The sequence below is a fragment of the Erinaceus europaeus genome, chromosome 15, assembly GCF_950295315.1.
Source record: "Erinaceus europaeus chromosome 15, mEriEur2.1, whole genome shotgun sequence".
NCBI lineage: Eukaryota > Metazoa > Chordata > Mammalia > Eulipotyphla > Erinaceidae > Erinaceus > Erinaceus europaeus.
Window position 1 is genome coordinate 552,729 of NC_080176.1, and position 22,272 is coordinate 575,000.

At 61.9% G+C, this 22,272-nt stretch overlaps 1 protein-coding gene and 1 long non-coding RNA gene across 14 annotated transcripts in view; one reads left to right on the forward strand and one right to left on the reverse strand.

Annotated features, from left to right (window-relative positions):
- CIITA (class II major histocompatibility complex transactivator) overlaps positions 1–22,272 on the reverse strand; it is a 46,089-nt gene that overhangs the window by 13,194 nt on the left and 10,623 nt on the right. For 10 of the 13 annotated variants that reach the window (XM_060172366.1, XM_060172365.1, XM_060172373.1 and 7 more), the window contains exons 3-11: positions 6,253–6,393; positions 5,283–5,378; positions 2,711–2,773; positions 2,488–2,556; positions 2,029–2,073; positions 1,615–1,767; positions 1,135–1,266; positions 451–624; positions 231–299 (exon numbers count right to left, since the gene is read on the reverse strand). In XM_060172366.1, coding sequence (XP_060028349.1) covers positions 231–299; positions 451–624; positions 1,135–1,266; positions 1,615–1,767; positions 2,029–2,073; positions 2,488–2,556; positions 2,711–2,773; positions 5,283–5,378; positions 6,253–6,393 — 942 coding nt within the window. Of the gene's footprint in view, positions 1–230; positions 300–450; positions 625–1,134; positions 1,267–1,614; positions 1,768–2,028; positions 2,074–2,487; positions 2,557–2,710; positions 2,774–5,282; positions 5,379–6,252; positions 6,394–15,959; positions 16,082–20,214; positions 20,439–22,272 lie in introns of those variants that run through there. The other 3 variants (XM_060172374.1, XM_060172375.1, XM_060172368.1) reach the window with 3 other exon arrangements.
- On the forward strand, positions 541–3,545 carry LOC132533047 (uncharacterized). Its single transcript, XR_009544930.1, has 3 exons — positions 541–667; positions 2,555–2,599; positions 2,739–3,545. It is a non-coding gene; the product is annotated as an uncharacterized LOC132533047 (long non-coding RNA).

Here is a 22,272-nt window from a genome sequence, read left to right on the forward strand (position 1 = left end):
TTTCTGCCCACTCCTCCCCATCGCTTCACTGCATCACCCACTCCTCACCCTCGTCCTCTCAGCCTGACCTGGAAGGCCCCAAACATTCAGTGCAGGGCTGAGCTGCACTTGGAGACGTGGGAGGGCGGAACGACTGAGTGGGTGAATGAGCCCGGGTAACCAAGGGCAGCGGAGCCCGCTTCCTGCACCCGGCACCCAGCACCCAGCACCCGAGGGCCTGCCTCACTCACCAGGCCACTTGGGAAGCTTGCTAGAGCCCTCAGGAGCCCGCGGGTCCTGGGTGGGGGACGTGGCGTCTTCTGGAGATGAAGTCGGCAGCAAAGTTAGGTGGGGGCACCAGCCATCCCTCCCCCGGAGTGAGCGGTGCTCTGGCACCAAGGGCCCAGGTGACACCCTCTCGAGGTGGTGTCAGGGTCTGCTGCCCACTACCGACCGCAGATGCACACTTACCTGCTGTGTCTGCCCGGGAGGTCAGGGCCGGCTCCGGCAGGGCAGGGAGGTCAGCTGCGGACGGGGCAAAGGGGCTGGTAGAGCCCTGCCGGTCCGGGGACCTCGGGGACGTCAAGAGGCCGTGCACAGCGGGGCTGCCGGCAGGGGGCATGGGGCCGGCCTGCGGAGTCTCACCTGTGTGAGAAGAGGAGGAACGCTTCGGGGCAAGCCCACTAAGGTCAGTCCCTAGTGGGTCTAGGGGAGTCGGGGGGCTTCCAGAGAGTGGAGCCGAGGAACGAGGCTCCCCTACTGCAGGTGGGTACGGTGTCAGGGTGCTTGGGGCAGGGGCCTGCACAACACCTCTGGGGGCCTCACACCAAGGTGGGCACTTTGGAGGGCCAGGAGACTGGCCGTCGGACACACCCTAGAGTGAGGAAGTCCGCCCCCATGCCCAACACCCTCCCCCCCACCGCTGTGTGGTTTAACACTGAATAAAGCTCCATTTCAAAGTTGAGGGCTTTAAAGCCAGAAACCAACCTTGAAAAATTCAGCTTATTTACATACTGGAGGGCAAGTTGGGGCTCCGTGGAACAGGCCTGGCAGGGCTCTGCTCCTCAGCTCTGATGCAGGGAGGGGCACGGGGGGCATTGGAAGGAGCTGCGGATGCCACCAGGTGCCCATGGGGAAGACATCCCACACACTCACCCTGGCAGATGACAATGCTGCTGGTGTCGGGCCCCGCAGAGATGAGCCAGAGCCCCTGGGGCAGGGCGCCGAGGCTCTGGACGGGCCCCGAGGGCAGACTCAGGCAGCCCAGCACGGCACTTGGGGCGGGCACTGCGACAGATTCAACAGGCTCATCTTACGAGCTTCCTTTCTACTGTTTTATATCTTAAAATACTCGTTACTTATTTGCAGAGTAACTGTAATGACTGAACACACTGGCTAAAGCATCTGGTCACACCTGTGACAAGAGGGACACACTTGCTCTGCCTCAGGCGCTGCAGGGGTGAGGCAGCCCTGCCTACAGGCCCTCTCTACCCGCCCCACTCCCTCCTCCCAGACAGGTGCCCCCATGCTTCCCGGGCCTGAGAATGGTCCCCAAGTCAGTGGTGACACAGGAGAGGGGCCCCTGTCCCTGACCCTCACTCAGGGGGTGAAGCCCATCTCCAACCCCCCACTTACCATCTGCCGGCATTGCTGCCCCCAGGGTGGTCTGGCTGGCTGTGGGCTCCGGGGACAGCATGCCCGGCGGGGATGGGCAGGGCTGAGTCCAGGCATCTGTGACTGGCCCCATCAGGAAAGTGCCGGTCACCACGGGCACAGCAGGGGCCTCGGCTGTGAGGGGGGCTCATCAGAGTGCCGTCTGGGGCGGGGGGGGGGCGGGCTGGGGGTATTCTTGTCCACCCGGGGGATCTGGCTTGCTCAGCTCAATGCCAGCAGCCCCCGCCCAGAGGTGGATGACCACAGGCAGGCAGAAGTGACCCCTGTAGCTTGCGCCGGCCAGTCACAGAGCCTGGAGCCTCGGAGCACCCTCAAGAGCAGGGAGGGGCTGGCAGCCCATGTCCTTCACCCCGTCAGGCTGCCCAACCTGCTCACCCAGCTTCCTGTGCTTGGGGTCCTCGGGTGGCTCCTCGGGGAAGGCTGCAGAGAGGGCAGAAGCTCAGCCCCTGGAGAAGGGGGTTCCCCGGTGGAGAGCAGCCTGGGAAGAAGCCTGGCCCTCCCTCCCTGGTCCTGCCCAGGCGCCCCACCACGGTGCACAGAGCCACTCTCAAGTAAAGGAAAACAAGAGCCCCACCGGGAGCCCCTTGGCAGCAAGTGGCATGTGGACAGAGAGTGAGGGGCTCCCCTGTGGGGCTGGGGTGGCACTCAGGGCCCTCCCACAGGATGACAGCTACAGGCGACAGAGACGCAGGCCTCAGCCAGCCAGGCACCTCACACCGGTGTCTCCTGAGCTAGCAGGGGCCATGCCGAGGGGAGCAGGGGTGGGGACAGCCCTCCCCGGGAAGCGGCTGGGAGCCGTGTGACGGTGTGGACCCCCGGCCAGGTCTCACTCACATCTCTTCTGACTTCTCCACCCCGAATCCTCTGGCGCCTCCATGCTCTCTCTGATTATTTCCTCCAGTCCTGTTTGGAGCCAGAGCAAGACAGTATCAGGTGCAGCAGTGAGGTGAGGGGCACGGCCAGCATCCCGAGGTGGGAAGGGATCTGACCACCCGGGGATGGTGGCCAGCGGGCGTTCCAGGGTGTCCCCAGGTGGAGCCAAGAGCCCGCAACTCACTGAGACTGTCTCTGCTTGGCCCCTCCAGCTGCAGGTCCTCAAATACGTACTGGTCCAGTCCCGCTGCCCAGACAAGGAGAGAAGCAGGAGCTCTGGGAGTGCTCCTGGGGGCCCTGGACAGCCGCAGCCCCTCCACTGGGGAGCCCTGGCCCAGCAGCCCTGATGCACAGCTGCATACACACAGGTCTCCCGCCAGCCGCTCCCTCACACCCACCTTTCAGTCCAAGTCTTAGCAACCGCCCCCCACCTCAGCTACTCCCCCTTCTGTGGTTAGAATCAAGACTCCAGTCCTAGAAAGACAGAGGCTCGGTGTTTCCGCCCTGCCCTCGCTTTCTCCAGCGTGTCTCTGACTGTCTTCAGGGCTCCACACCTCACCACCGAGGCCGTCTGCTTCTTCTGCTGCGGACAGGAGCTGGAGTGCCCACTCACAGGCCAGTCTGTTCCCAGCGCCCCGCCCGCTCACAATGCTGATGGTGTTGGGGCAGAATGAATGAAATACAAGTGGCTGCGCCTGGCCAGCAAGGGGTGAGACGCCGTCGATCACCTGAGGGCTTCAGCCACACACGGCACGGCGTGACTAAAGCAAACGGACTTGCAGTAGATATTAAGCGCTGAGGCCAGGCGGCGGCACACCTGGTTAAGTGTCTCTCTCCCTCTCTCCCCCCCCTCCTCTCAATATATCTCTGCTCTATCAAATAAAGAAAAAAGTTAAGGGATTCAGGCGGTCACGCCTCTGGCTAAGTGCACACACTACGGTGCGCAAGGACCGGGCCCTCCTCAGGGGAAGCTTCACGAGAGACGAAGCAGGGCCGCAGGTGTCCATCTCCCCCCCTATCTCCCCCTCAATTCCAGGGCTGCAGGTGTCCATCTCTCCCCCTATCTCCCCCTCAATTCCAGGGCCGCAGGTGTCCATCTCCCCCTATCTCCCCCTCAATTCCAGGGCCGCAGGTGTCCATCTCTCCCCCTATCTCCCCCTCAATTCCAGGGCCGCAGGTGTCCATCTCTCCCCCTATCTCCCCCTCAATTCCAGAGCTGCAGGTGTCCATCTCCCCCTATCTCCCCCTCAATTCCAGAGCTGCAGGTGTCCATCTCTCCCCCTATCTCCCCCTCAATTCCAGGGCCGCAGGTGTCCATCTCCCCCTATCTCCCCCCTCAATTCCAGGGCCGCAGGTGTCCATCTCCCCCTATCTCCCCCCTCAATTCCAGGGCCGCAGGTGTCCATCTCCCCCTATCTCCCCCTCAATTCCAGAGCCGCAGGTGTCCATCTCCCCCTATCTCCCCCCTCAATTCCAGGGCCGCAGGTGTCCATCTCCCCCTATCTCCCCCCTCAATTCCAGGGCCGCAGGTGTCCATCTCCCCCTATCTCCCCCTCAATTCCAGAGCCGCAGGTGTCCATCTCCCCCTATCTCCCCCTCAATTCCAGGGCTGCAGGTGTCCATCTCCCCCCCTATCTCCCCCTCAATTCCAGGGCCGCAGGTGTCCATCTCCCCCTATCTCCCCCTCAATTCCAGAGCTGCAGGTGTCCATCTCTCCCCCTATCTCCCCCTCAATTCCAGGGCCGCAGGTGTCCATCTTCCCCTATCTCCCCCTCAATTCCAGGGCCGCAGGTGTCCATCTCTCCCCCTATCTCCCCCTCAATTCCAGGGCTGCAGGTGTCCATCTCTCCCCCTATCTCCCCCCTCAATTCCTGCCTCTAATAATAAATAAAAATAAATAAAAATGAAAAAATAGTAACATACTGTTTCTTTATTTATTCATTTCCCCTTTTTGTTTTACTGTTGTGGTTATTACTGTTGTTGTTATTGATGTCTTCATAGTTGGATAGGACAGAGAGAAATGGAGACATATGAGGGAGACGGGGGGGTGAAAGGTAGACACCTGCAGATCTGCTTCACCGCTTGTGAAGCAACTCCTCTCCAGGTGGGGAGCCAGAGCCTTGAACCAGGATCCTTACGCTGGTCCTTGTGCTTTGCACCACCTGCGCTTAACCACTGCACTAACTACTGCCCTACTCCCAACCAGATTGCTTCTGCGACTACCTCAGTGGTGAGTGCAGACAGCGGTACACGGACACACCTGGTGTGAACTATCCCCCTGAAATCTCCACCTTTTTTCTTTCTGTTGGGGGCTAATAGATACAGTAAGTATAGTTGCTGATACCTGGGTAAAATTTCTGGATTTTTTGCAAAACACTCCCACCCCAGTCTCGGTCCTCCTCCACCATCACCAGGGCCTGAAAGCCCCCCTCCACTTCCCAACCTTAGAATGCACTGAACTCGTGGTAAGTCATTGAGAACAAAATCATAATTGAAAGCCACAATCATCAGAGAGGTTTGACTTAGGAGTGGGCTGGGGGTGAAAGCGAGAAAGGCACTAGGTACTTTGTGGGGAGGGAGGACGAGGCAAGATGTGGCAATGGAGGGAGAGGGAGAGCGAGCTTTGGGTCACCTAGAATGCCCTGGAAGGCTCTAACGGCACTGGAGTCCTCAGTGGCCGCCTCTCCACATCCCCGCTCTGAGGGACGGCTGAGCCACACAGAGGAGAGACCCTCGCCACAGAACGCCTCCCTCACCGATGTTGGCGTAGGCTTCAGGGTTCTCCTCATCGTGTTCCATGTCACACAGCAAACTGCTGAGTTGCTCGCAGTTGATGGTGTCCAGGTCGGACTCTGAAAGGAAAGCCCTGGGCTGAGACAGGAGGCCAGGGAGGCAGCAGGGAGCTGGCAGCCTCGGTGCTGACCACTCTGCAGGGAGGAGGGTGGGGGCAGCGGGGAGCGGGCAGCCGCGGTGCTGACCACTGTGCAGGGAGGAGGGTGGGGGGGTAGCGGGGAGCAGACAGCCACAGTGCGGACCACTGTGCAGGGAGGAGGGTGGGGGGCAGCGGGGAGCGGGCAGCCGCGGTGCTGACCACTGTGCAGGGAGGAGGGTGGGGGGGTAGCGGGGAGCAGACAGCCACAGTGCGGACCACTGTGCAGGGAGGAGGGTGGGGGCAGCGGGGAGTGGGCAACCGTGGTGCTGACCACTCTGCAGGGAGGAGGTGGGGGCAGCGGGGAGCGGGCAGCCGTGGTGCTGACCACTGTGCAGGGAGGAGGGTAGGGGCAGCGGGAAGCGGGCAGCCGCGGTGCTGACCACTGTGCAGGGAGGAGGGTGGGGGCAGCGGGGAGCGGGCAGCCGTGGTGCTGACCACTCTGCAGGGAGGAGGGTAGGGGCAGCGGGAAGCGGGCAGCCGCGGTGCTGACCACTGTGCAGGGAGGAGGGTGGGGGCAGCGGGGAGCGGGCAGCCGCGGTGCTGACCACTCTGCAGGGAGGAGGGTGGGGGGCAGCGGGGAGCGGGCAGCCGCGGTGCTGACCACTGTGCAGGGAGGAGGGGGGCAGCGGGGAGCGGGCAGCCGCGGTGCTGACCACTGTGCAGGGAGGAGGGGGGGCAGCGGGGAGCGGGCAGCCGCGGTGCTGACCACTGTGCAGGGAGGAGGGGGGGCAGCGGGGAGCGGGCAGCCGCAGTGCTGACCATTCTGCAGGGAGGAGGGTGGGGGACAGGCCTACCTGAACAGAGGTCGTCCTCAAGGGCCAGCTCCAGGGGATCACAGAGGCAGGAGAGTGGCCACAGGTCGGCGCTGCCTGTGAGGAGGCCCAGGTAGCCTCTCTCCAGGGGCGCAGGCTCCATGATGGAGCACTGTGCACTGCCTGCAAGGACACAGCTCAGTCAGGAGAGTCAGCACGGGACAGGAGACTCAGGGGAGGCTCGGCATGGGGGGCTCCAGCACAGCCAGAGGAGGAGGGTGAGGGGGCTACGACCAGGAGAGTGGCGGCACAGACACCTGCTGTATACCAGACACAGGCAGCAGGGACACACAGACACCTGCTGTATACCATACACAGGGACACACAGACACCTGCCGTATACCAGGCACAGGGCAGCAGGGACACACAGACACCTGCCGTATACCAGACACAGGGCAGCAGGGACTCACAGACACCTGCCATATACCAGACACAGGGACACACAGAAACCTGCCGTATACCAGGCACAGGGACACACAAATACCTGCTGTATACCAGACACAGGGCAGCAGGGACTCACAGACACCTGCCGTATACCAGACACAGGGACACACAGACACCTGCCGTATACCAGACACAGGGACACACAGACACCTGCCGTATACCAGGCACAGGGCAGCAGGGACACACAGACACCTGCCGTATACCAGACACAGGGACACACAGACACCTGCCGTATACCAGGCACAGGGCAGCAGGGACACACAGACACCTGCCGTATACCAGACACAGGGCAGCAGGGACACACAGACACCTGCCGTATACCAGACACAGGGCAGCAGGGACTCACAGACACCTGCCGTATACCAGACACAGGGACACACAGACACCTGCCGTATACCAGACACAGGGACACATAGACACCTGCCGTATACCAGACACAGGGACACACAGACACCTGCTATATACCAGACACAGGGACACACAGACACCTGCTGTATACCAGACACAGGGCAGCAGGGACACACAGACACCTGCTGTATACCAGACACAGGGCAGCAGGGACTCACAGACACCTGCCGTATACCAGGCACAGGGCAGCAGGGACACACAGACACCTGCCGTATACCAGGCACAGGGACACACAGACACCTGCTGTATACCAGACACAGGGACACACAGACACCTGCTGTATACCAGACACAGGGCAGCAGGGACACACAGACACCTGCTGTATACCAGACACAGGGCAGCAGGGACACACAGACACCTGCCGTATACCAGACACAGGGACACACAGACACCTGCCGTATACCAGACACAGGGACACACAGACACCTGCTGTATACCAGACACAGGGACACACAGACACCTGCCGTATACCAGACACAGGGCAGCAGGGACACACAGACACCTGCGGTATACCAGACACAGGGACACACAGACACCTGCCGTATACCAGACACAGGGACACAGACACCTGCCGTATACCAGACACAGGGCAGCAGGGACTCACAGACACCTGCCGTATACCAGACACAGGGCAGCAGGGACACACAGACACCTGCCGTATACCAGACACAGGGCAGCAGGGACACACAGACACCTGCCGTATACCAGACACAGGGCAGCAGGGACTCACAGACACCTGCCGTATACCAGACACAGGGACACACAGACACCTGCTGTATACCAGACACAGGGACACACAGACACCTGCCGTATACCAGACACAGGGCAGCAGGGACACGCAGACACCTGCCGTATACCAGACACAGGGCAGCAGGGACACGCAGACACCTGCCGTATACCAGACACAGGGACACACAGACACCTGCCGTATACCAGACACAGGGACATGCAGACACCTGCCGTATACCAGACACAGGGCAGCAGGGACTCTGGAAGCCGTACTGAAGGTGGGGCCCCCACCCTTCCTGAAGCAGCACCTGCACTGGGCAGGGAGGGAGATGTCCAACTTGTCAGCTGACCTGACACCTTGCCTGCCGCCCCACCCCATTGTCACAGTCACTGAGAGCCTGACTTGTAGCCGTCATCGCCTCTCAAGTCTCTGAGGAGATTCTTTGCCTGGGGTTGGACCCGCAGGCAGGTGCAAGTCTCCCATGAGTGGGGCTCCTGGTTCGGTCCCCAGCACAGCGCGTTCACAGTGGTTTTCTGGTGTTCTTTCACACAACTACATGTTGGAAATTCAGACAAGATGGCCGATCATTTAATGAGGCCGGCACCCTGCTCCGGTACATGTGGCACCGTGACGGAACACGGGCCCTCGCGCGTGCTGACCAGGTGCCCTCACCGGCCTGTGTGCAGAGGGACACGGCACCCGGCGGCCATGGACTCAGACCCAGTGCGCTTTGCTCTGGGGGAATTTGGGGGCCTGGGAGGGGCGACCTCGCTCAAGTACCCCCCCGGCCGCCCTAAGTGCTCCTCCTGCCAGCCAGGGTTTTCCCTGAAAATCGTCCCTGGCCTCCAGGCCCAGGGTCAGAGAGGGGCTGGAGCAGGGCCACCACATCCGGGCGGGGGCGTCGCAGGCTGTGTAGTCACAGCCCACCTGCCCTGCCCTGAGCCGCTGGCTCTGGAGAACAGCTCACACGCTGGAGAGGAGAAGGCTGCTCTGGAACCCGCCTGCCAAGTGCCCCTCCCGACCCTGCAGCTTGGGCACCTCATTTATTAACTGACAGACAAGAGAGGGGAGGGAAGAAGGGAGAGAGAGTGAGAGGAGAGAGAGGGCGGAGGAAGTGAGAGGAGAGAGAGAGGAGAGAGAGATTCGAGAAAGAGAGAGTGAGAGAAGAAAGTGAGAGGAGAGGAGAAAGTGAGAGGAGAGAGAGGTGTAAAAGAGGAGAGAAAAAGAGAGAGAGAAAGAGGAGAGGGAGGAGTGAGAGGTGAAAGTGAGAGAAGGGGAGAGAGAGGGAGGAGAGGAGAAAGTAAGAGAAGAGAGAGGAGAGAGAGGGAAAAGAAGGGGGAGAGAGAGGGAGGAGAGAAGAAGAGAAAGTGAGAGGAGAGAGAGGTGTGAGAGAGGAGAGAAAGAGAGAGAGGAAAGTGAGAGGAAAGAGGAGAGAAAGAAAGAGGAGAGAGAAAGAGGAGAGGGAGGAGTGAGAGGAGGGGAGAGAGGAGAGAGAGGAGAAAGTGAGAGGAGAGAGGGGGAGAGAGAGGGAAGAGAGAGAAGAGAAAGTGAGAGAAGAGAGAGGAGAGAGGGGAGAAGAGGGAGAGAGAGAGAGGAGAAAGTGAGAGGAGAGAGGGGAAAGGGGGAGAGAGGGGGGAGAGAGAGAGAGGGGAGGAGGAGAGAGAGGAGGAAGTGAGGGGGAGAGAGAGGGAGAGAGAAAGAGAGAGGGGAGGAGGAGAGAGAGGAGGAAGTGAGGGGGAGAGAGGGGGAAAGAGAGAGAGGGGAGGAGAGAGAGGAGGAAGTGAGGGGGAGAGAGAGGGAGAGAGGAGAAAGTGAGAGTAGAGAGACGAGAGAGGGGAGGGGGGAGAGGGGAAGAGGGAGGGAGGAGAGAGAGGAGGAAGTGAGAGGAGAGAGGGAGACACGCGGAGCATCACTCTGGACGTGCAGGGCCAAGGCTCAAAGCCGGCCCTCACAGCTGCCCAGCACGTACCCTCCTCAGCTGAGTCAAGTTGTTTCCTCTGTGACGTCAGGGAACTCCTGGCGGGGGCCCAGCATCTGGGAAGGACCCTGAGGCACCGACCGCTCTGACTTGCATCCACACAAGCATGACAGACACGAGAGACAGACAGAGTCGCTTCTCCTCTGTGGGGCTGACCAAGCGCAGCCCTCCCTCCCTCCCTCCCTGACCGAGTCACCGCAGGGAAGCCAAGCTCTCATTCAGGCGACCCCACGGCCCCCGTCTGGATGAGAAAGCCCCCTGCGGCACAAGCTGGGAGGACCCTCATCACCTCCACCAAGAAGTCGCCCAGGAGGACAGTCACAAACGCCCAGCACCTGTCCTGCCCCGACACGCAGTGGGAGGACACAGGGCTGGCAGCCCGCTGCCTCTCTGCCCCACCCTTCACTCAAGCTCCCAGAGGCCCCGGAGCAGCCACAGCACCCTGGGGAGGCAGCTGGCTGGGTACGGACACAGAGGCCAGATCAGGAGGGAGACCTGAGGACCCATGTCTACCCCCAGCCCATCCAGGACGGTGGCACTGAGGCCATCAGCGGTCACACGGGGCTCCATCGTAACACTGGGCACAAGGAGGCCGTGGCCAAGGGAGTCCACTGTGCTGAGGAGCCTCAGCTGGGACTGGCCACCTGGGCCCCTGAAGACCATGGCGCCCCTGCTCACGCCAAGACCGGCTTAAACCTTGTCTACGATGTTTCCTGTCTCGGGGTGCCTGAGAAGGGCTCCTGAAGGCGCTGTGGGGGGAGTTCTAGGAGCTCCATCAGCCATCACCACATCAGCCGTCCTGCCCATGCCGATCAGGGCCCTGGGGAGCCAGGCGTCCGTCTGTCCGCCTCACCCACTGCCGGCCTCCAGCAGGCCCTGCCCGGGGACAGGCCTCCCTGCCAGCCGCAGCAAAGGAGAATGTGAGTTCACAGGTGGCCCGGCTCCAGGCACCAACAGCTGCCCTCCACTCCACTCCTGTCTGCTCAGACTGGGGAAGAGGAGGGACCAGGGCAAGTGCCCGACCCCCAAGGTCCCAGAGCCCCACTGCACCACTGGCCCACCCCTCCCCGGAGGTGCCTGCGCTGGGAGGCGGCCCGGGTGGCCAGGGGTCTCCTGCGGCTCTGCCAGTGTGATGTGTGACGGTCCCTTCCTCCTCTCTCTCCTGAGCCAGCACCTGCCGCATCTTTCTGCCACCAGAAGTCCCTCGGGCTCCCTCCCCTCCTCACTTCATGACTGGCGGCTCAGGAGAGACTGAGAGACGCCCCAATAAGACTTCACCCCCCAAGGAGTCACGTGTCCCGGCTGGTCCACACTCGGGGCGAGCACTGGGCGGGCACTGTGGCGAGACCCATCTGGCGCTCTGGCCGCAGCGGCTCCCAACGGTGGATCTGTGGCTTCCCCGTTTGATTCTGGGGCGCCATCTCAGATACGGACACCGCAGCTCAGAGCCTCCCCCGGAGCCCCGGCCCTCCCATGTGGCGCCAGGGTCTGAGCCTGGCACACCCCTCTCACTGAGCTATCACTGCCCCTGGAGGTTCCGTTCTACCCACAGGCAGGTGATGGCATCTTCCTGGTGATGACACCTGCTTTCTGCCCAGAGAGGCAGAGTGGATGTGTGAGGCTGGGGGGACACTGAGGCTCCTGCGTGTCCTCCGCAGCGTGTAGGGAGGCATGAGAAGGACTCCCCACTTGTCCCCATTCGTTTCAGGGAAGCAACAGGATGTGTCTCAGGGACCTGAGCATTTCCCACCACCCAGCAGGGTCCTGGCTCCACCCGGAGGGCAAGGGCGAGGGCGCTGAGAACTTGGGGAGTCCAGGCCCTCACCCGCAGTCTCTCTCCTTGCTGGCCCGAGCCCCCACACCATCCTGTTCCCCCACTTCATGCCAGGCTCTTTCTCCCAGCAACTCCCAGGCAGCCTCAGCTCAGCACTTCTCCAAATCTGCACTTGCTGGTGGGCCCAAGTCCTTGCTGCCTCCTGCGCCCGCCCTCCGTGGGCTGTGGGGACATGGGGAGGGCAGAGCACTGGCGGGACAGAGTGCAGGCGGGGCTCAGGGCTGGGGCTCACATGGGCGCACCACATTCAGCCTCCAGGCCTCCCTGAGCTGACACCCGGCCATCAGGAAGAGCTCCGGCCCTGGAGCTGCAAGGTGAGGCGGCAGGGGGCTTAAGAGCACACCTGGTGGGAGTCGGCGGTGGCGCAGCGGGTTAAACGCAGGTGGCACAAAGCCAAAGGACCTGTGTCAGGATCCCAGTTCGAGCCCCCGGCTCCCCACCTGCAGGGGAGTCACCTCACAGGCGGTGGAGCAGGTCTGCAGGTGTCTGTCTTTCTCTCCCCCTGTCTTTCCCTCCTCTCTCCACTTCTCTCTGTCCTATCCAACAACAACGACGACACCACCAACAATAACTACAACAATAAAATGACAAGGGCAACAAAAGGGAATAACTAAATAAATATTAAAAACAGAAGAGCACACCTGGTGCAGCCTGGGAAGGGAGGCCCAGCACTGGCAGCCGGGCAGCGGGCGGGGCCCTGGGGGCAACTCAGGATGCGGACACCTCACCGCCCAGCAGACGGCCTCCCTGCACCCACAGCCCCTCGGTGCTCAGACCTGCACCCACAGCCCCTCCTGTCACACGGAGCCCACCAGAGGATGCCCCCTGCTGTGGTGACTGTGTGGTCCTGGGTGTCCACTGCCGAGGGAGTGGCCTTTACAGATCACTGAAATGATGTGGGGGAGAGAAGAACCAGAGTGGGGGCCGGGAGATAGCTCGCCAGGTAGAGGGCACACCTTACCAGGTGTAAGAGTCTGGGTCTGGGCCCCCAGCCCCACGTGTGAACACCTTGCCAAGAGGAAGGACCGAGGCAGGGCTGTGCGTCTCTCCCTCTCCGCCTAGAGACCTTACAAAGGAGAGTGGGGCGAGGAGAGGACACATGCACTCCACCAGGAGGGGTGGGTCTTGCAGGCAGAGCAAGAGGCCCAGGGAGCACTGCAGATGTCTTGTGGAGGCAGTGGGCCGGAAGTGCTGAGGCTGGGGTCTGGGGTCTGGGGGCTAGTCTGGCGGCTGGGGCTGGGGCTGAGGGCTGAGAGCTGGGGGCTGAGGGCTGAGGGGCTAGGGCTGAAGACTGAGGGCTGAGAGCTGGGGCTGGGGGCTGGTTTGAGAGCTGGGGCTAGGGGCTGGGGCTGAGGGCTGAGAGCTGAGGGCTGAGGCTGAGGCTGGGGGGGCTGGGTGTGAGGCTGGGGGCTATGGCTGGGGCTGGGGGCCGGGGGCTGAGGCTGGGTCTGGGTTCTTGGGGCTGGGTCTGGGGTATGGGGGCTGGGGCTGGAGTCTGGGGATGGGGCTGGGGCTGAGGCTGGGCGGGGGGCTGAGGACTGGCCCACAGCTGGCCTGCAACCTCTCACAGGAGGCCTGGGCTCTGAGCCTGTATCCCAGAGGAGGAAGGAGGCATCGGCTATGGGCGTGCAGAAAGCCCTGCAATCCAGTGTGGGCACAGAAATCACTGTTCTCGCTCAAGACTTTCACTTTTGGAGGGGTTGCAGGAGGGCACGAGAGACAGAAAGAAGGACACTGAGGAACAAGGACACACAGCAGCACGTGTGGGAGAGCGCAGCTCGTGTCTGGATGGAGTGTGGGTTTGCTCGCGCGTGTGCCAGGGCAGCAGGTCTGACTACACGGCAGAGGGGTCTCTGGCCCCACCCGTGGGCTTCAGGCAGCTGGGACACAAGGGATCTGGCCCCAGCGAGGAGGTAGAGACTGAATGGAGGTGACTCGGCGTCCGAGCACGGGACTGCATGTGCAAGGCCCGGTGTCACTCCTGGGAGTCAGAGCTGAGCCCCGCTCCCTCTGCACCCTTAGAGATAAATAAATACAGCTTTTGTTTGTAAAGGGCTGGGCTGCTGTTTCTAGCAGTGGAACACCAGAAGCTCCTGCCTAAGGTACCAGAGGTTCAGTCCCCAGCACCACCATATGCTACAGCTGACTGATGCTCTGGCCTCTAATAAACATACATATTTAAAAGCGGCCCTGGCGCGTCCAGCAGAGCCGCTGAACCCTCCCAGCCGAGACCAGCTAGGACACAGGAGTTCAAGCAGGAAAGTGAAAACCAAGTTCCCTCGGACTCCCTGGCCCGGGGGGCTGGGTGGGAGGAGGCAGGAGAGTCGGACTCCCAGCTGCCTGCTGGGCAGCCTGAGGCCAGAGTCCTGCTGTCTGACCAGCGTGTGAGCCCAGCCCCTCCTGCTCCCCACTGCCTGTATCTGAGAGCTAAGAGTCACAGAGGGGAAGCACGGCGACTCTCATAAGGATAAGGAACCTGCAGCCCCAGAACCCGAGCGTGAGTGGCAGGGCAGTCTGGTTAGGGAGGGCCAGGAAAGGACCAAAGATCCAAACACCACTGCAGGGCCTGCAGGGCCGGGGAGCTCAGCTGGCAGAGGACAAGATCGCACACCCAGGGCTCCTGCTTCAACCCCTGGAGTCACAGGCTCTGGACAGGCGCTGTGGTGTCTCTCTCACATATACAAAATGAGAGAGATACGTTTCTGGAGAAACAAGAGTGTTTTCAAAGCTGGCTCAGCAGACACTGTGCTCGCCTCACTGTGACGGGACCCTGGTGGGATTCCTGGGAGCACCGTGGACAGTGCCGAGGGAGGCTGACGGAGCAGTGCTGTCCTCCACTTCCAAGTCTGCTTTCCGGAATCTAACCCTGGGGAGGGGATGGGAGGGACGGGAGCTGTGTCTCCTCACCGATCGCAGGGCTTGAGTGTGCCCACACCTGCTGTGTTCTTGGGGCTGGGGTGTTGGGTGAGGAGGGAGGAGGGGCTGTAAGTGCTGTGGGGGGAGGCGTGGAGGGGCCACTGTCACAGCCTCCCGGCTTCCCGGCCCCAGCCCAGAGGCAGGCCTCTTTGCAGGCCCCGACATGGCTAGGCTGCTCCTGAAAAGGACCTGAGCCGGGTGCTGGGGACAGAGCCGGGAATCTGTACGTCCAGGCAGCCGTCCCCCTGGGCCCCTGCCCCCCACGTGTGGGGCCCAGCGTCTATTCAGGGAATCTGTTATGTCTAGGCCCCTCCCCTGCCCCCACATGCAGGACTGGACTCTATTCTGACCCTGCCTGAGCTCCTCTCCCACCCATAGGGACTCCTCTCTTCCTTTTTTTTTTTTTTAATATTTATTTATTTATTCCCTTTTGTTGCCCTAGTTTTATTGTTGTAGTTACTGTTGTTATTTCTGTCATTGTTGTTGTATAGGACAGAGAGAAATGGAGAGAGGAGGAGAAGACAGAGGGGGAGAGAAAGACAGACATGCAGACCTGCTTCACCGCCTGTGAAGTGACTCCCCTGCAGGTGGGGAGCCGGGGGCTCGAACCGGGATCCTTACGCCGGTCCTTGTGCTTCCTCTCTTCCTTTTAAAGGCAGTGCCAGGAATAAGCTGAAGCTTTTCCGTGGGGGCACCACGGAGGGGCCTCCCAGGCCTGTTTTGTTTTTTCTTAATTCCACATGCTTAGAGAGAAGGGGAGTGAAGGGGAGGGGGGTGCTCCCCTCCGTGGAGCTCCCCCCCCCCGCTGCTGTCCATGGTGCTGGGGCTCAAACCCAGAACCTCACCCACAGAAAGGCATGTGCTCTGTGCACTGAGCACTCTCCTGGCCCATCAACCTTGTGGCTCTTTCTGAATTCTGCTGCCCCACCCCAGAGACCCTGCTAGGTCCCCTGTTCCTGCCACCACTCCATTCAACTCCACCTGAGACGCTGGCGTCTCACCAGAGTCCCAGTTCTTAGGTGTTTCCCCCCCTAAGAAGCCTGCGGACCGCTGCCTGGAGCTGCCCCTTGAGCCTGCCTGCAGCCCCACAAGTCAGCTCTCTGCAGCTGCCAGGCCTTCCCGCGAGACCAGCTCCAACATCCCTCGCACTTTCCACCTGGATCGTCTTTGCACACCACCTGTTCTGTTATCTCCCCGACATGAACTTTCCACAGAAACCCGAATGATTTCCTTTCCAAAAGCAGTCTCTAGGACTGTAGGCAGGGCATCGGCACATGCCTGCACAGGGCTGCTCACAGCAGACCCAGGGCGGGGACAGTGCAGTGTCCGCTGATGGGCCACGGCCGAGACCAGGGTCTGTCTGTGCCACGGAAACTCACGCAGCCCGAGACGGGGTGCAGCTTGGACCTATGCTTGAAGAAGTCACGAGATGGGAAAGAAGTCATGCAGGAAACAGGGGAGACAGCACAGTGGCCTGAGGCTGCCAGGTCCCAGGTTCAACGCCCAGTCGTCAGCTAGAGCTGAGCGGGGCTCTGGGAAAGGAGACAGGAAAAGAAATCAGAAGCGTGTGACAAGCACTGCAGGGCTCCCCCAGTATGAAGTCCCAGGACAGGCACACTCACAGAACCAGCACGGGTGCGGGGCAGTGGGGACACAGAAGTGAGCCCGGACAGGGCGGGGACCTTCTGGAGATGGACTGTGGAGGCTGCACAGCGCTGGGGGTCTACTCAGTGCCGCCCGACTGTCCAGAGCAGTGGCTGAGTCTGTGCCGTTGCTCTCTGAGAACAGAAGCAAATGCTGGGACAGGAGACTCCATCAGCACCTCGCACAGAAGAGAAGAGGCACAGCGACGCCATCAAACCGTGCCCGCCATGCCCCTGCACTGAAGCAGCAGTGGGCACCACCCTCCCCTGCGCTGAAGAGAAGCGTCGTGGGGTATCAGGGGTGGCAGGGACTCTCCACACACAGGAAAGATGGGACATCCCGAGGCACCTCTCCTCCTGCCAGCACCAGTGGCAACCAGGAAGGTCCAGGGGGTGCCTCCCCCTGCCCCCGACCTCCCCTCTGCTTTCTAAAGACTTCCTGGAAGTCATGGCGAGGACCCTGAATCGTGTGCTGTAATGCTGTGTCCACCTCACAAACCGGCCCAGGGGCGACAGTCTCTTGTGGGGGGTGGCTGAGGCAGGTTCCACTCTCTCAGGCCAATTCCCCCAGGCCCCCAAAAGGGTCTTCGTGCCAGTTGCCGCCACAGCCCCCCAGCAGACAGCTGTGCTGGCAGGCGCACACCCCTGCCCTCCAAGGCCCCCAGGCCAAGGGCGCCAGAGCAGAGGCTCACACCTCCACCAGGTTTGGGCTGGGCTCCCAGCACACCTGGGCTCGAAACCTGACTCTGCCAGCAACCTGCTCCTTTGCGGCCTTGGCCGGAAACATCCAGGGAAGTCCCCAGGCTCTAAGGGCACAGGCCAGCGCCCCTCCTCCTCTGTGGGCATGAGCTAGCCCGGGGTCACTACACAGCTACAGGAGAGTCCCAGGGTGGGGAACCAGGTGGCCTCTCATCTGAGGACAGAGCCCAGGTCCTGAGGGAGGCAGCTGCAGCCGGCAGCCAGAAGCGAGGGCTTGAGAAGCAGTCACCCATAGGTGGGTGGGAGGTGGGGGTAGGGGTGCGTCTGGCAGGGGTGCGGGTGCAGGCGCAGGGCAGACTGAGCCGCTGCCCCAAGCTGAATCCCACTGGGGTGGTGAAAGGCACCCAGGTCCCAAATGCAGCCTGTCGCGGCACCTACAACCCTTGGGTGCTAGGACCCCAGAGAGAAGCGGCCACACACTGCCCTGCACCCCAAAAGGAAGTGACACCAGCCACGGCAGCCCCCACCTTCCCTGCCCCCACCAGGGTCGGTGCCACCATCCAGATTTTCCCAGCTGCCCTCCCAGAACAGAGGATCCAGCAGGGGCCACCCGGACCCGGGGCTGAGGGGGGGCGTGAGGTCACAGACTTGGGGCTGAGAGGGGGCGTCAGGTCACTGACTTGGGGCTGAGAGGGGGTGTGAGGTCACAGACTTGGGGCTGAGAGGGGCGTGAGGTCACTGACTTGGGGCTGAGAGGGGTGTGAGGTCACTGACTTGGGGCTGAGAGGGGCGTGAGGTCACTGACTTGGGGCTGAGAGGGGCGTGAGGTCACTGACTTGGGGCTGAGAGGGGTGTGAGGTCACTGACTTGGGGCTGAGAGGGGCGTGAGGTAACTGACTTGGGGCTGAGAGGGGTGTGAGGTCACTGACTTGGGGCTGAGAGGGGCGTGAGGTCACAGACTTGGGGCTGAGGGGGGCGTGGGGTCACTGACTTGGGGCTGAGAGGGGGCGTCAGGTCACAGACTTGGGGCTGAGAGGGGGCGTGAGGTCACTGACTTGGGGCTGAGAGGGGGCGTGAGGTCACTGACTTGGGGCTGAGAGGGGCGTGAGGTCACTGACTTGGGGCTGAGAGGGGCGTGAGGTCACTGACTTGGGGCTGAGAGGGGCGTGGGGTCACAGACTTGGGGCTGAGAGGGGCGTGAGGTCACTGACTTGGTGCTGAGAGGGGCGTGAGGTCACTGACTTGGGGCTGAGAGGGGCGTGAGGTCACTGACTTGGGGCTGAGAGGGGGCGTGGGGCCACCCGGACCCAGGGCTGAGGGGGGGCGTGAGGTCACAGACTTGGGGCTGAGAGGGGCGTGAGGTCACTGACTTGGGGCTGAGAGGGGTGTGAGGTCACTGACTTGGTGCTGAGAGGGGTGTGAGGTCACTGACTTGGGGCTGAGAGGGGCGTGAGGTCACTGACTTGGGGCTGAGAGGGGTGTGAGTCACTGACTTGGGGCTGAGGGGGGCCTGAGGTCACTGACTTGGGGCTGAGAGGGGTGTGAGTCACTGACTTGGGGCTGAGAGGGGCGTGAGGTCACTGACTTGGGGCTGAGAGGGGTGTGAGTCACTGACTTGGGGCTGAGAGGGGGCGTGAGGTCACTGACTTGGGGCTGAGAGGGGGCGTGAGGTCACTGACTTGGGGCTGAGAGGGGGCGTGAGGTCACTGACTTGGGGCTGAGGGGGGCGTGGGGTCACTGACTTGGGGCTGAGAGGGGTGTGAGGTCACTGACTTGGGGCTGAGAGGGGGTGTCAGGTCACTGACTTGGGGCTGAGAGGGGCGTGAGGTCACTGACTTGTGGCTGAGGGGGGCGTGGGGTCACCGACTTGGGGCTGAGAGGGGCGTGAGGTCACTGACTTGGGGCTGAGGGGAACAGGCTCAGGAAGGTGTCTCCACTCTGGGCTCTAGCAGTGCCTGCTCTGTCCCAGAACTGTGCTGCCTCTGCCTCTTCAGCCAGCTGCCCTGATGCCAGCCTCCCAGCTCAGGGGCAACGCTGTCCCTCCCTCCCTCCCTCCCCTGCCCTGTCCAGGAGCAGACAGCGGCTCACATCCCCCGTCCCTGCCTCCTCTCCCCTGCCCACATGGCGGTCTATGCCCTCTGGGTGGCCCAGGTGTCCTTGCAGAGACCGTCCCTCTTTGACCCTGCCCTGCCCAGGTCCCCTGCTCCTGCCCGGAACTCACTGACCCCAGACTCAGCACAGCGAGCGACTCCAGCCTCCCTCCCTCCAGCTCCAAGGTCACAGTGAAGCCGGGCCCTCCCTCCACCCCCACCGGCACTGGTCGCTTTTCTCTTTCACTTTCTCTCACAGGCCCGGGCCCCCACGCGACCCCTGCCTTGCCCAGCACGTGCTGTCTCAGAAGCTGTGCTCCCTGGCTCCCGGCTCCCCACCAGAGGGCGACTGAGCTGCAGGTCCTGGCGCTAGTGCGTGGTGGGGCTCACCCCACCCCGGGAGCTCTCAACCCTAGAGGCAGAGAAAGTTGCTCTGAGCTGGGAGGGGAGGAGGCAGGTGATGAGGGTTCCGACAGCTACAACCCCTGGTGGCCTTCCCGCTTCCCTCGGTCCCCAGACCACTGCTCCACACCCACTTCCCGACTCCAGGAGGGTCCCTGAGACCCAGTGCCTGCTGGCCCTGCCACCTCAGGTGCTCTCCACAGAACCGGCTGAACCACACTCACTCACCCTTTCAGCCACCCAGCGAAGGGACCCACCTGTCAGCTAATGCTGGGATCCCGGGTGCCGGGTGTTACCAGGTCCCTGCCACCTGCTGGCCTTCTGCTCTCTCCCCGTGAGCCCGTGGGGACGGCAGGGCCCAGGTGAATGGGCTCAGGGACACACACCTGGCCAAGGGGACAGCAGCCTGCAGACGCTGGCCAGGCCCTCTCCCAGCTGCTGTCCCTGCCCCCCCCCCCCGCATCTAGATGCCAGGAGGCCAAACTTTTGCCCAGGCCAGCAGGGGACTGACCACGGCCTGACTCTCCTACCCCCAGGCTGGGGTGGGGCCTGGCAGGGTCCCAACCTCTGAGGGTGCTCCTCAGTGTTTACCGGGCAGAGGAGGACCTTGTGGGTGCCTCAGCCAGGCCGCCAGAGCTGAGAGCTGACCTGCCCCCAGAGGCCTCCTGGAGCCCTCCAGTGCGACAAGGCCTCTCACCTGCCAGGCCCCCGCTGACCCGCCCCAGCAGGATGGGGCCACCCCCACCCCCACTCAGAGAGCCCTCTCTACTCAAGACCCCACACCTTGCACTCCCCCTTACCTTGGGGCTCTGGCAGGTAGGACCCAGCAGGGCGCGGGGCCAGGCAGCGCATGGTGCAGGGAAGGCCGGTGCCGGCAGCCCCACCAGGCGCCCTCCGCTGGCTGGCGACACTGCCCTGTGGTGCCCAGCTCAGGGGCAGGTCATCACTGGTCCCTGCCTGAAGCCCGCCAAGACTGAGCCACATGCAAAAGAGGCGAGCAAGGGATCGGCAGGAAACTCTGCCCACCTGCAAGGGGCCTCAGGCAGGCGGGTGCCTAGAGCCCAGACAGCCTCATTTGCCCACGCTCCCTTGCGCCTGCCCAGCCCCTTCTGTGAGTCTCAGTTCCTGCTTATGAACCACAAGGGGGGGTGGCTCTGAAGGGTGTGAGTTGTCTGACAGTCTGAAATGATGGGAGCCCCACTGGTGGGCTGGGCCGAGCACCGCGAACAGCAAGCGGGAGGGGGGTCAACAGCTGAGTCCCCCAGATGCCTCCAGACAGCCCCCGGGCTTCCTGTGGACGCTGACCCTGCCTCCCACACCACACCGTCTCCCCTGACCTGCCCAGGGAGACAGAGAGGCGGATCGCAGAAGCGTAAGGATGCAGACAAGGGTGAAGCAGGGCTGCAGGTGCATCTCCTCACAGCCAGGTGGCGGGGTGGCAGACTGACCTGCGGGAGGCGGCAGGAGCCTGCTCGGGGCTCTGACCATGGTCCCGATGGGGCCCGGGAGCCGGGAGCCGAGTGCCCGGCTGACCTGCCTGTGACGTCACCGTCGCCGTGAGCACCCAGACTCTGTCTTGCCCTCCACACCTGCACTTCTGACACCCAGCAAAGCCCAACACCAGCAGGCTGTCTCACAGACTCATTCTGTCTGGGGGGAGGGTGAGGACTGCCAACAGAGGCTGTCTCCCTACTGACTAGTGCTCACAGCAGAACCCCTCCTCAGGGACAAATGGCCTCGTGAAAGGGCCCTTCCAGGCCTGGAGAAGTGGCCCATGGAAGGACCCTCACATCAGCCAGACCCCTTCTCCATGGGCCCACCAGCCCCAGGCACCCTGAGCCACACCGCAGAGGCAGAGGCAGAGGCAGAGGCAGGGGGTCTGAGGCATGAAGCTGGCACCTCATGGGCTCTGCCAGCACCTGAGGCATCTGTTTCTCTTGCACCAAATCCCTGCCTCCTTTAATTGGCTGGCTGGGTGCTGAGCAGTGAACATCCGATTAGGCAACACCACTTTGTGCAGTTAAGAATCTGTTTCATAACAGAGAGGCCAAGACACCCCCACTGTGGTGGTGGGGATGGAGCCCCAAGGCCTCCTGTAAACAAGTCCTGCACTCTACCTGAGCTGTGAGCTGCTGACACGTCTCTGGATGCCAGGCTGCCCCACTCCAGAGACAGCCCGGCCTCAGCCCCTGGCAGACAGCAGATGGCTCAAGATGGGCCACGGCACTCTGCTCTCCGCCTTCAGTGACCCATGTGTGCTCGTATGCTTGCTGGCAGTGGGTGTCAGACTTCCTTGGGAAAATAAAGTCAAACTTAAGTGTGCTTTGGAAAAAAAAAAAGACACCCCCCCCCAAGCAAATGAGGGGAAAAGCAACACAGACACTGTGTGGATGGTGTGGAATGAGTGAGATCTGAGAAGCAGTGACTTCTGAACAGTAATAAGGAATTTTTTTTTTAACTTTTAAAAAATATTTACTTTCCCTTTTTGTAGCCCTTGTTTTTTTTTTTATTGCCGTTGGAGTTATTATTATTGTAGTTACTAATGTCGTCATTGTTGGATAGGACAGAGAGAAATAGGGAGGGGAGGGGAAGACAGAGAGGGGGAGAGAAAGACAGACACCTGCAGACCTGCTTCACTGCCTGTGAAGAGACTCCCCTGCAGGTGGGGAGCCGGGGGCTCGAACCAGGATCCTTGAGCTGGTCCTTGCACTTCGCGCCACCTGCGCTTAACCTGCTGTGCCACCTCCTGACTCCCGTAATAACGTCTTTATAAACAACAAGGCTGACGTGGGGTATGGATTCAAATCAGGCAGAGGACAGAGAGGGAGCCAGTGGGCTAGCTGGGAGGAGACTAGGGG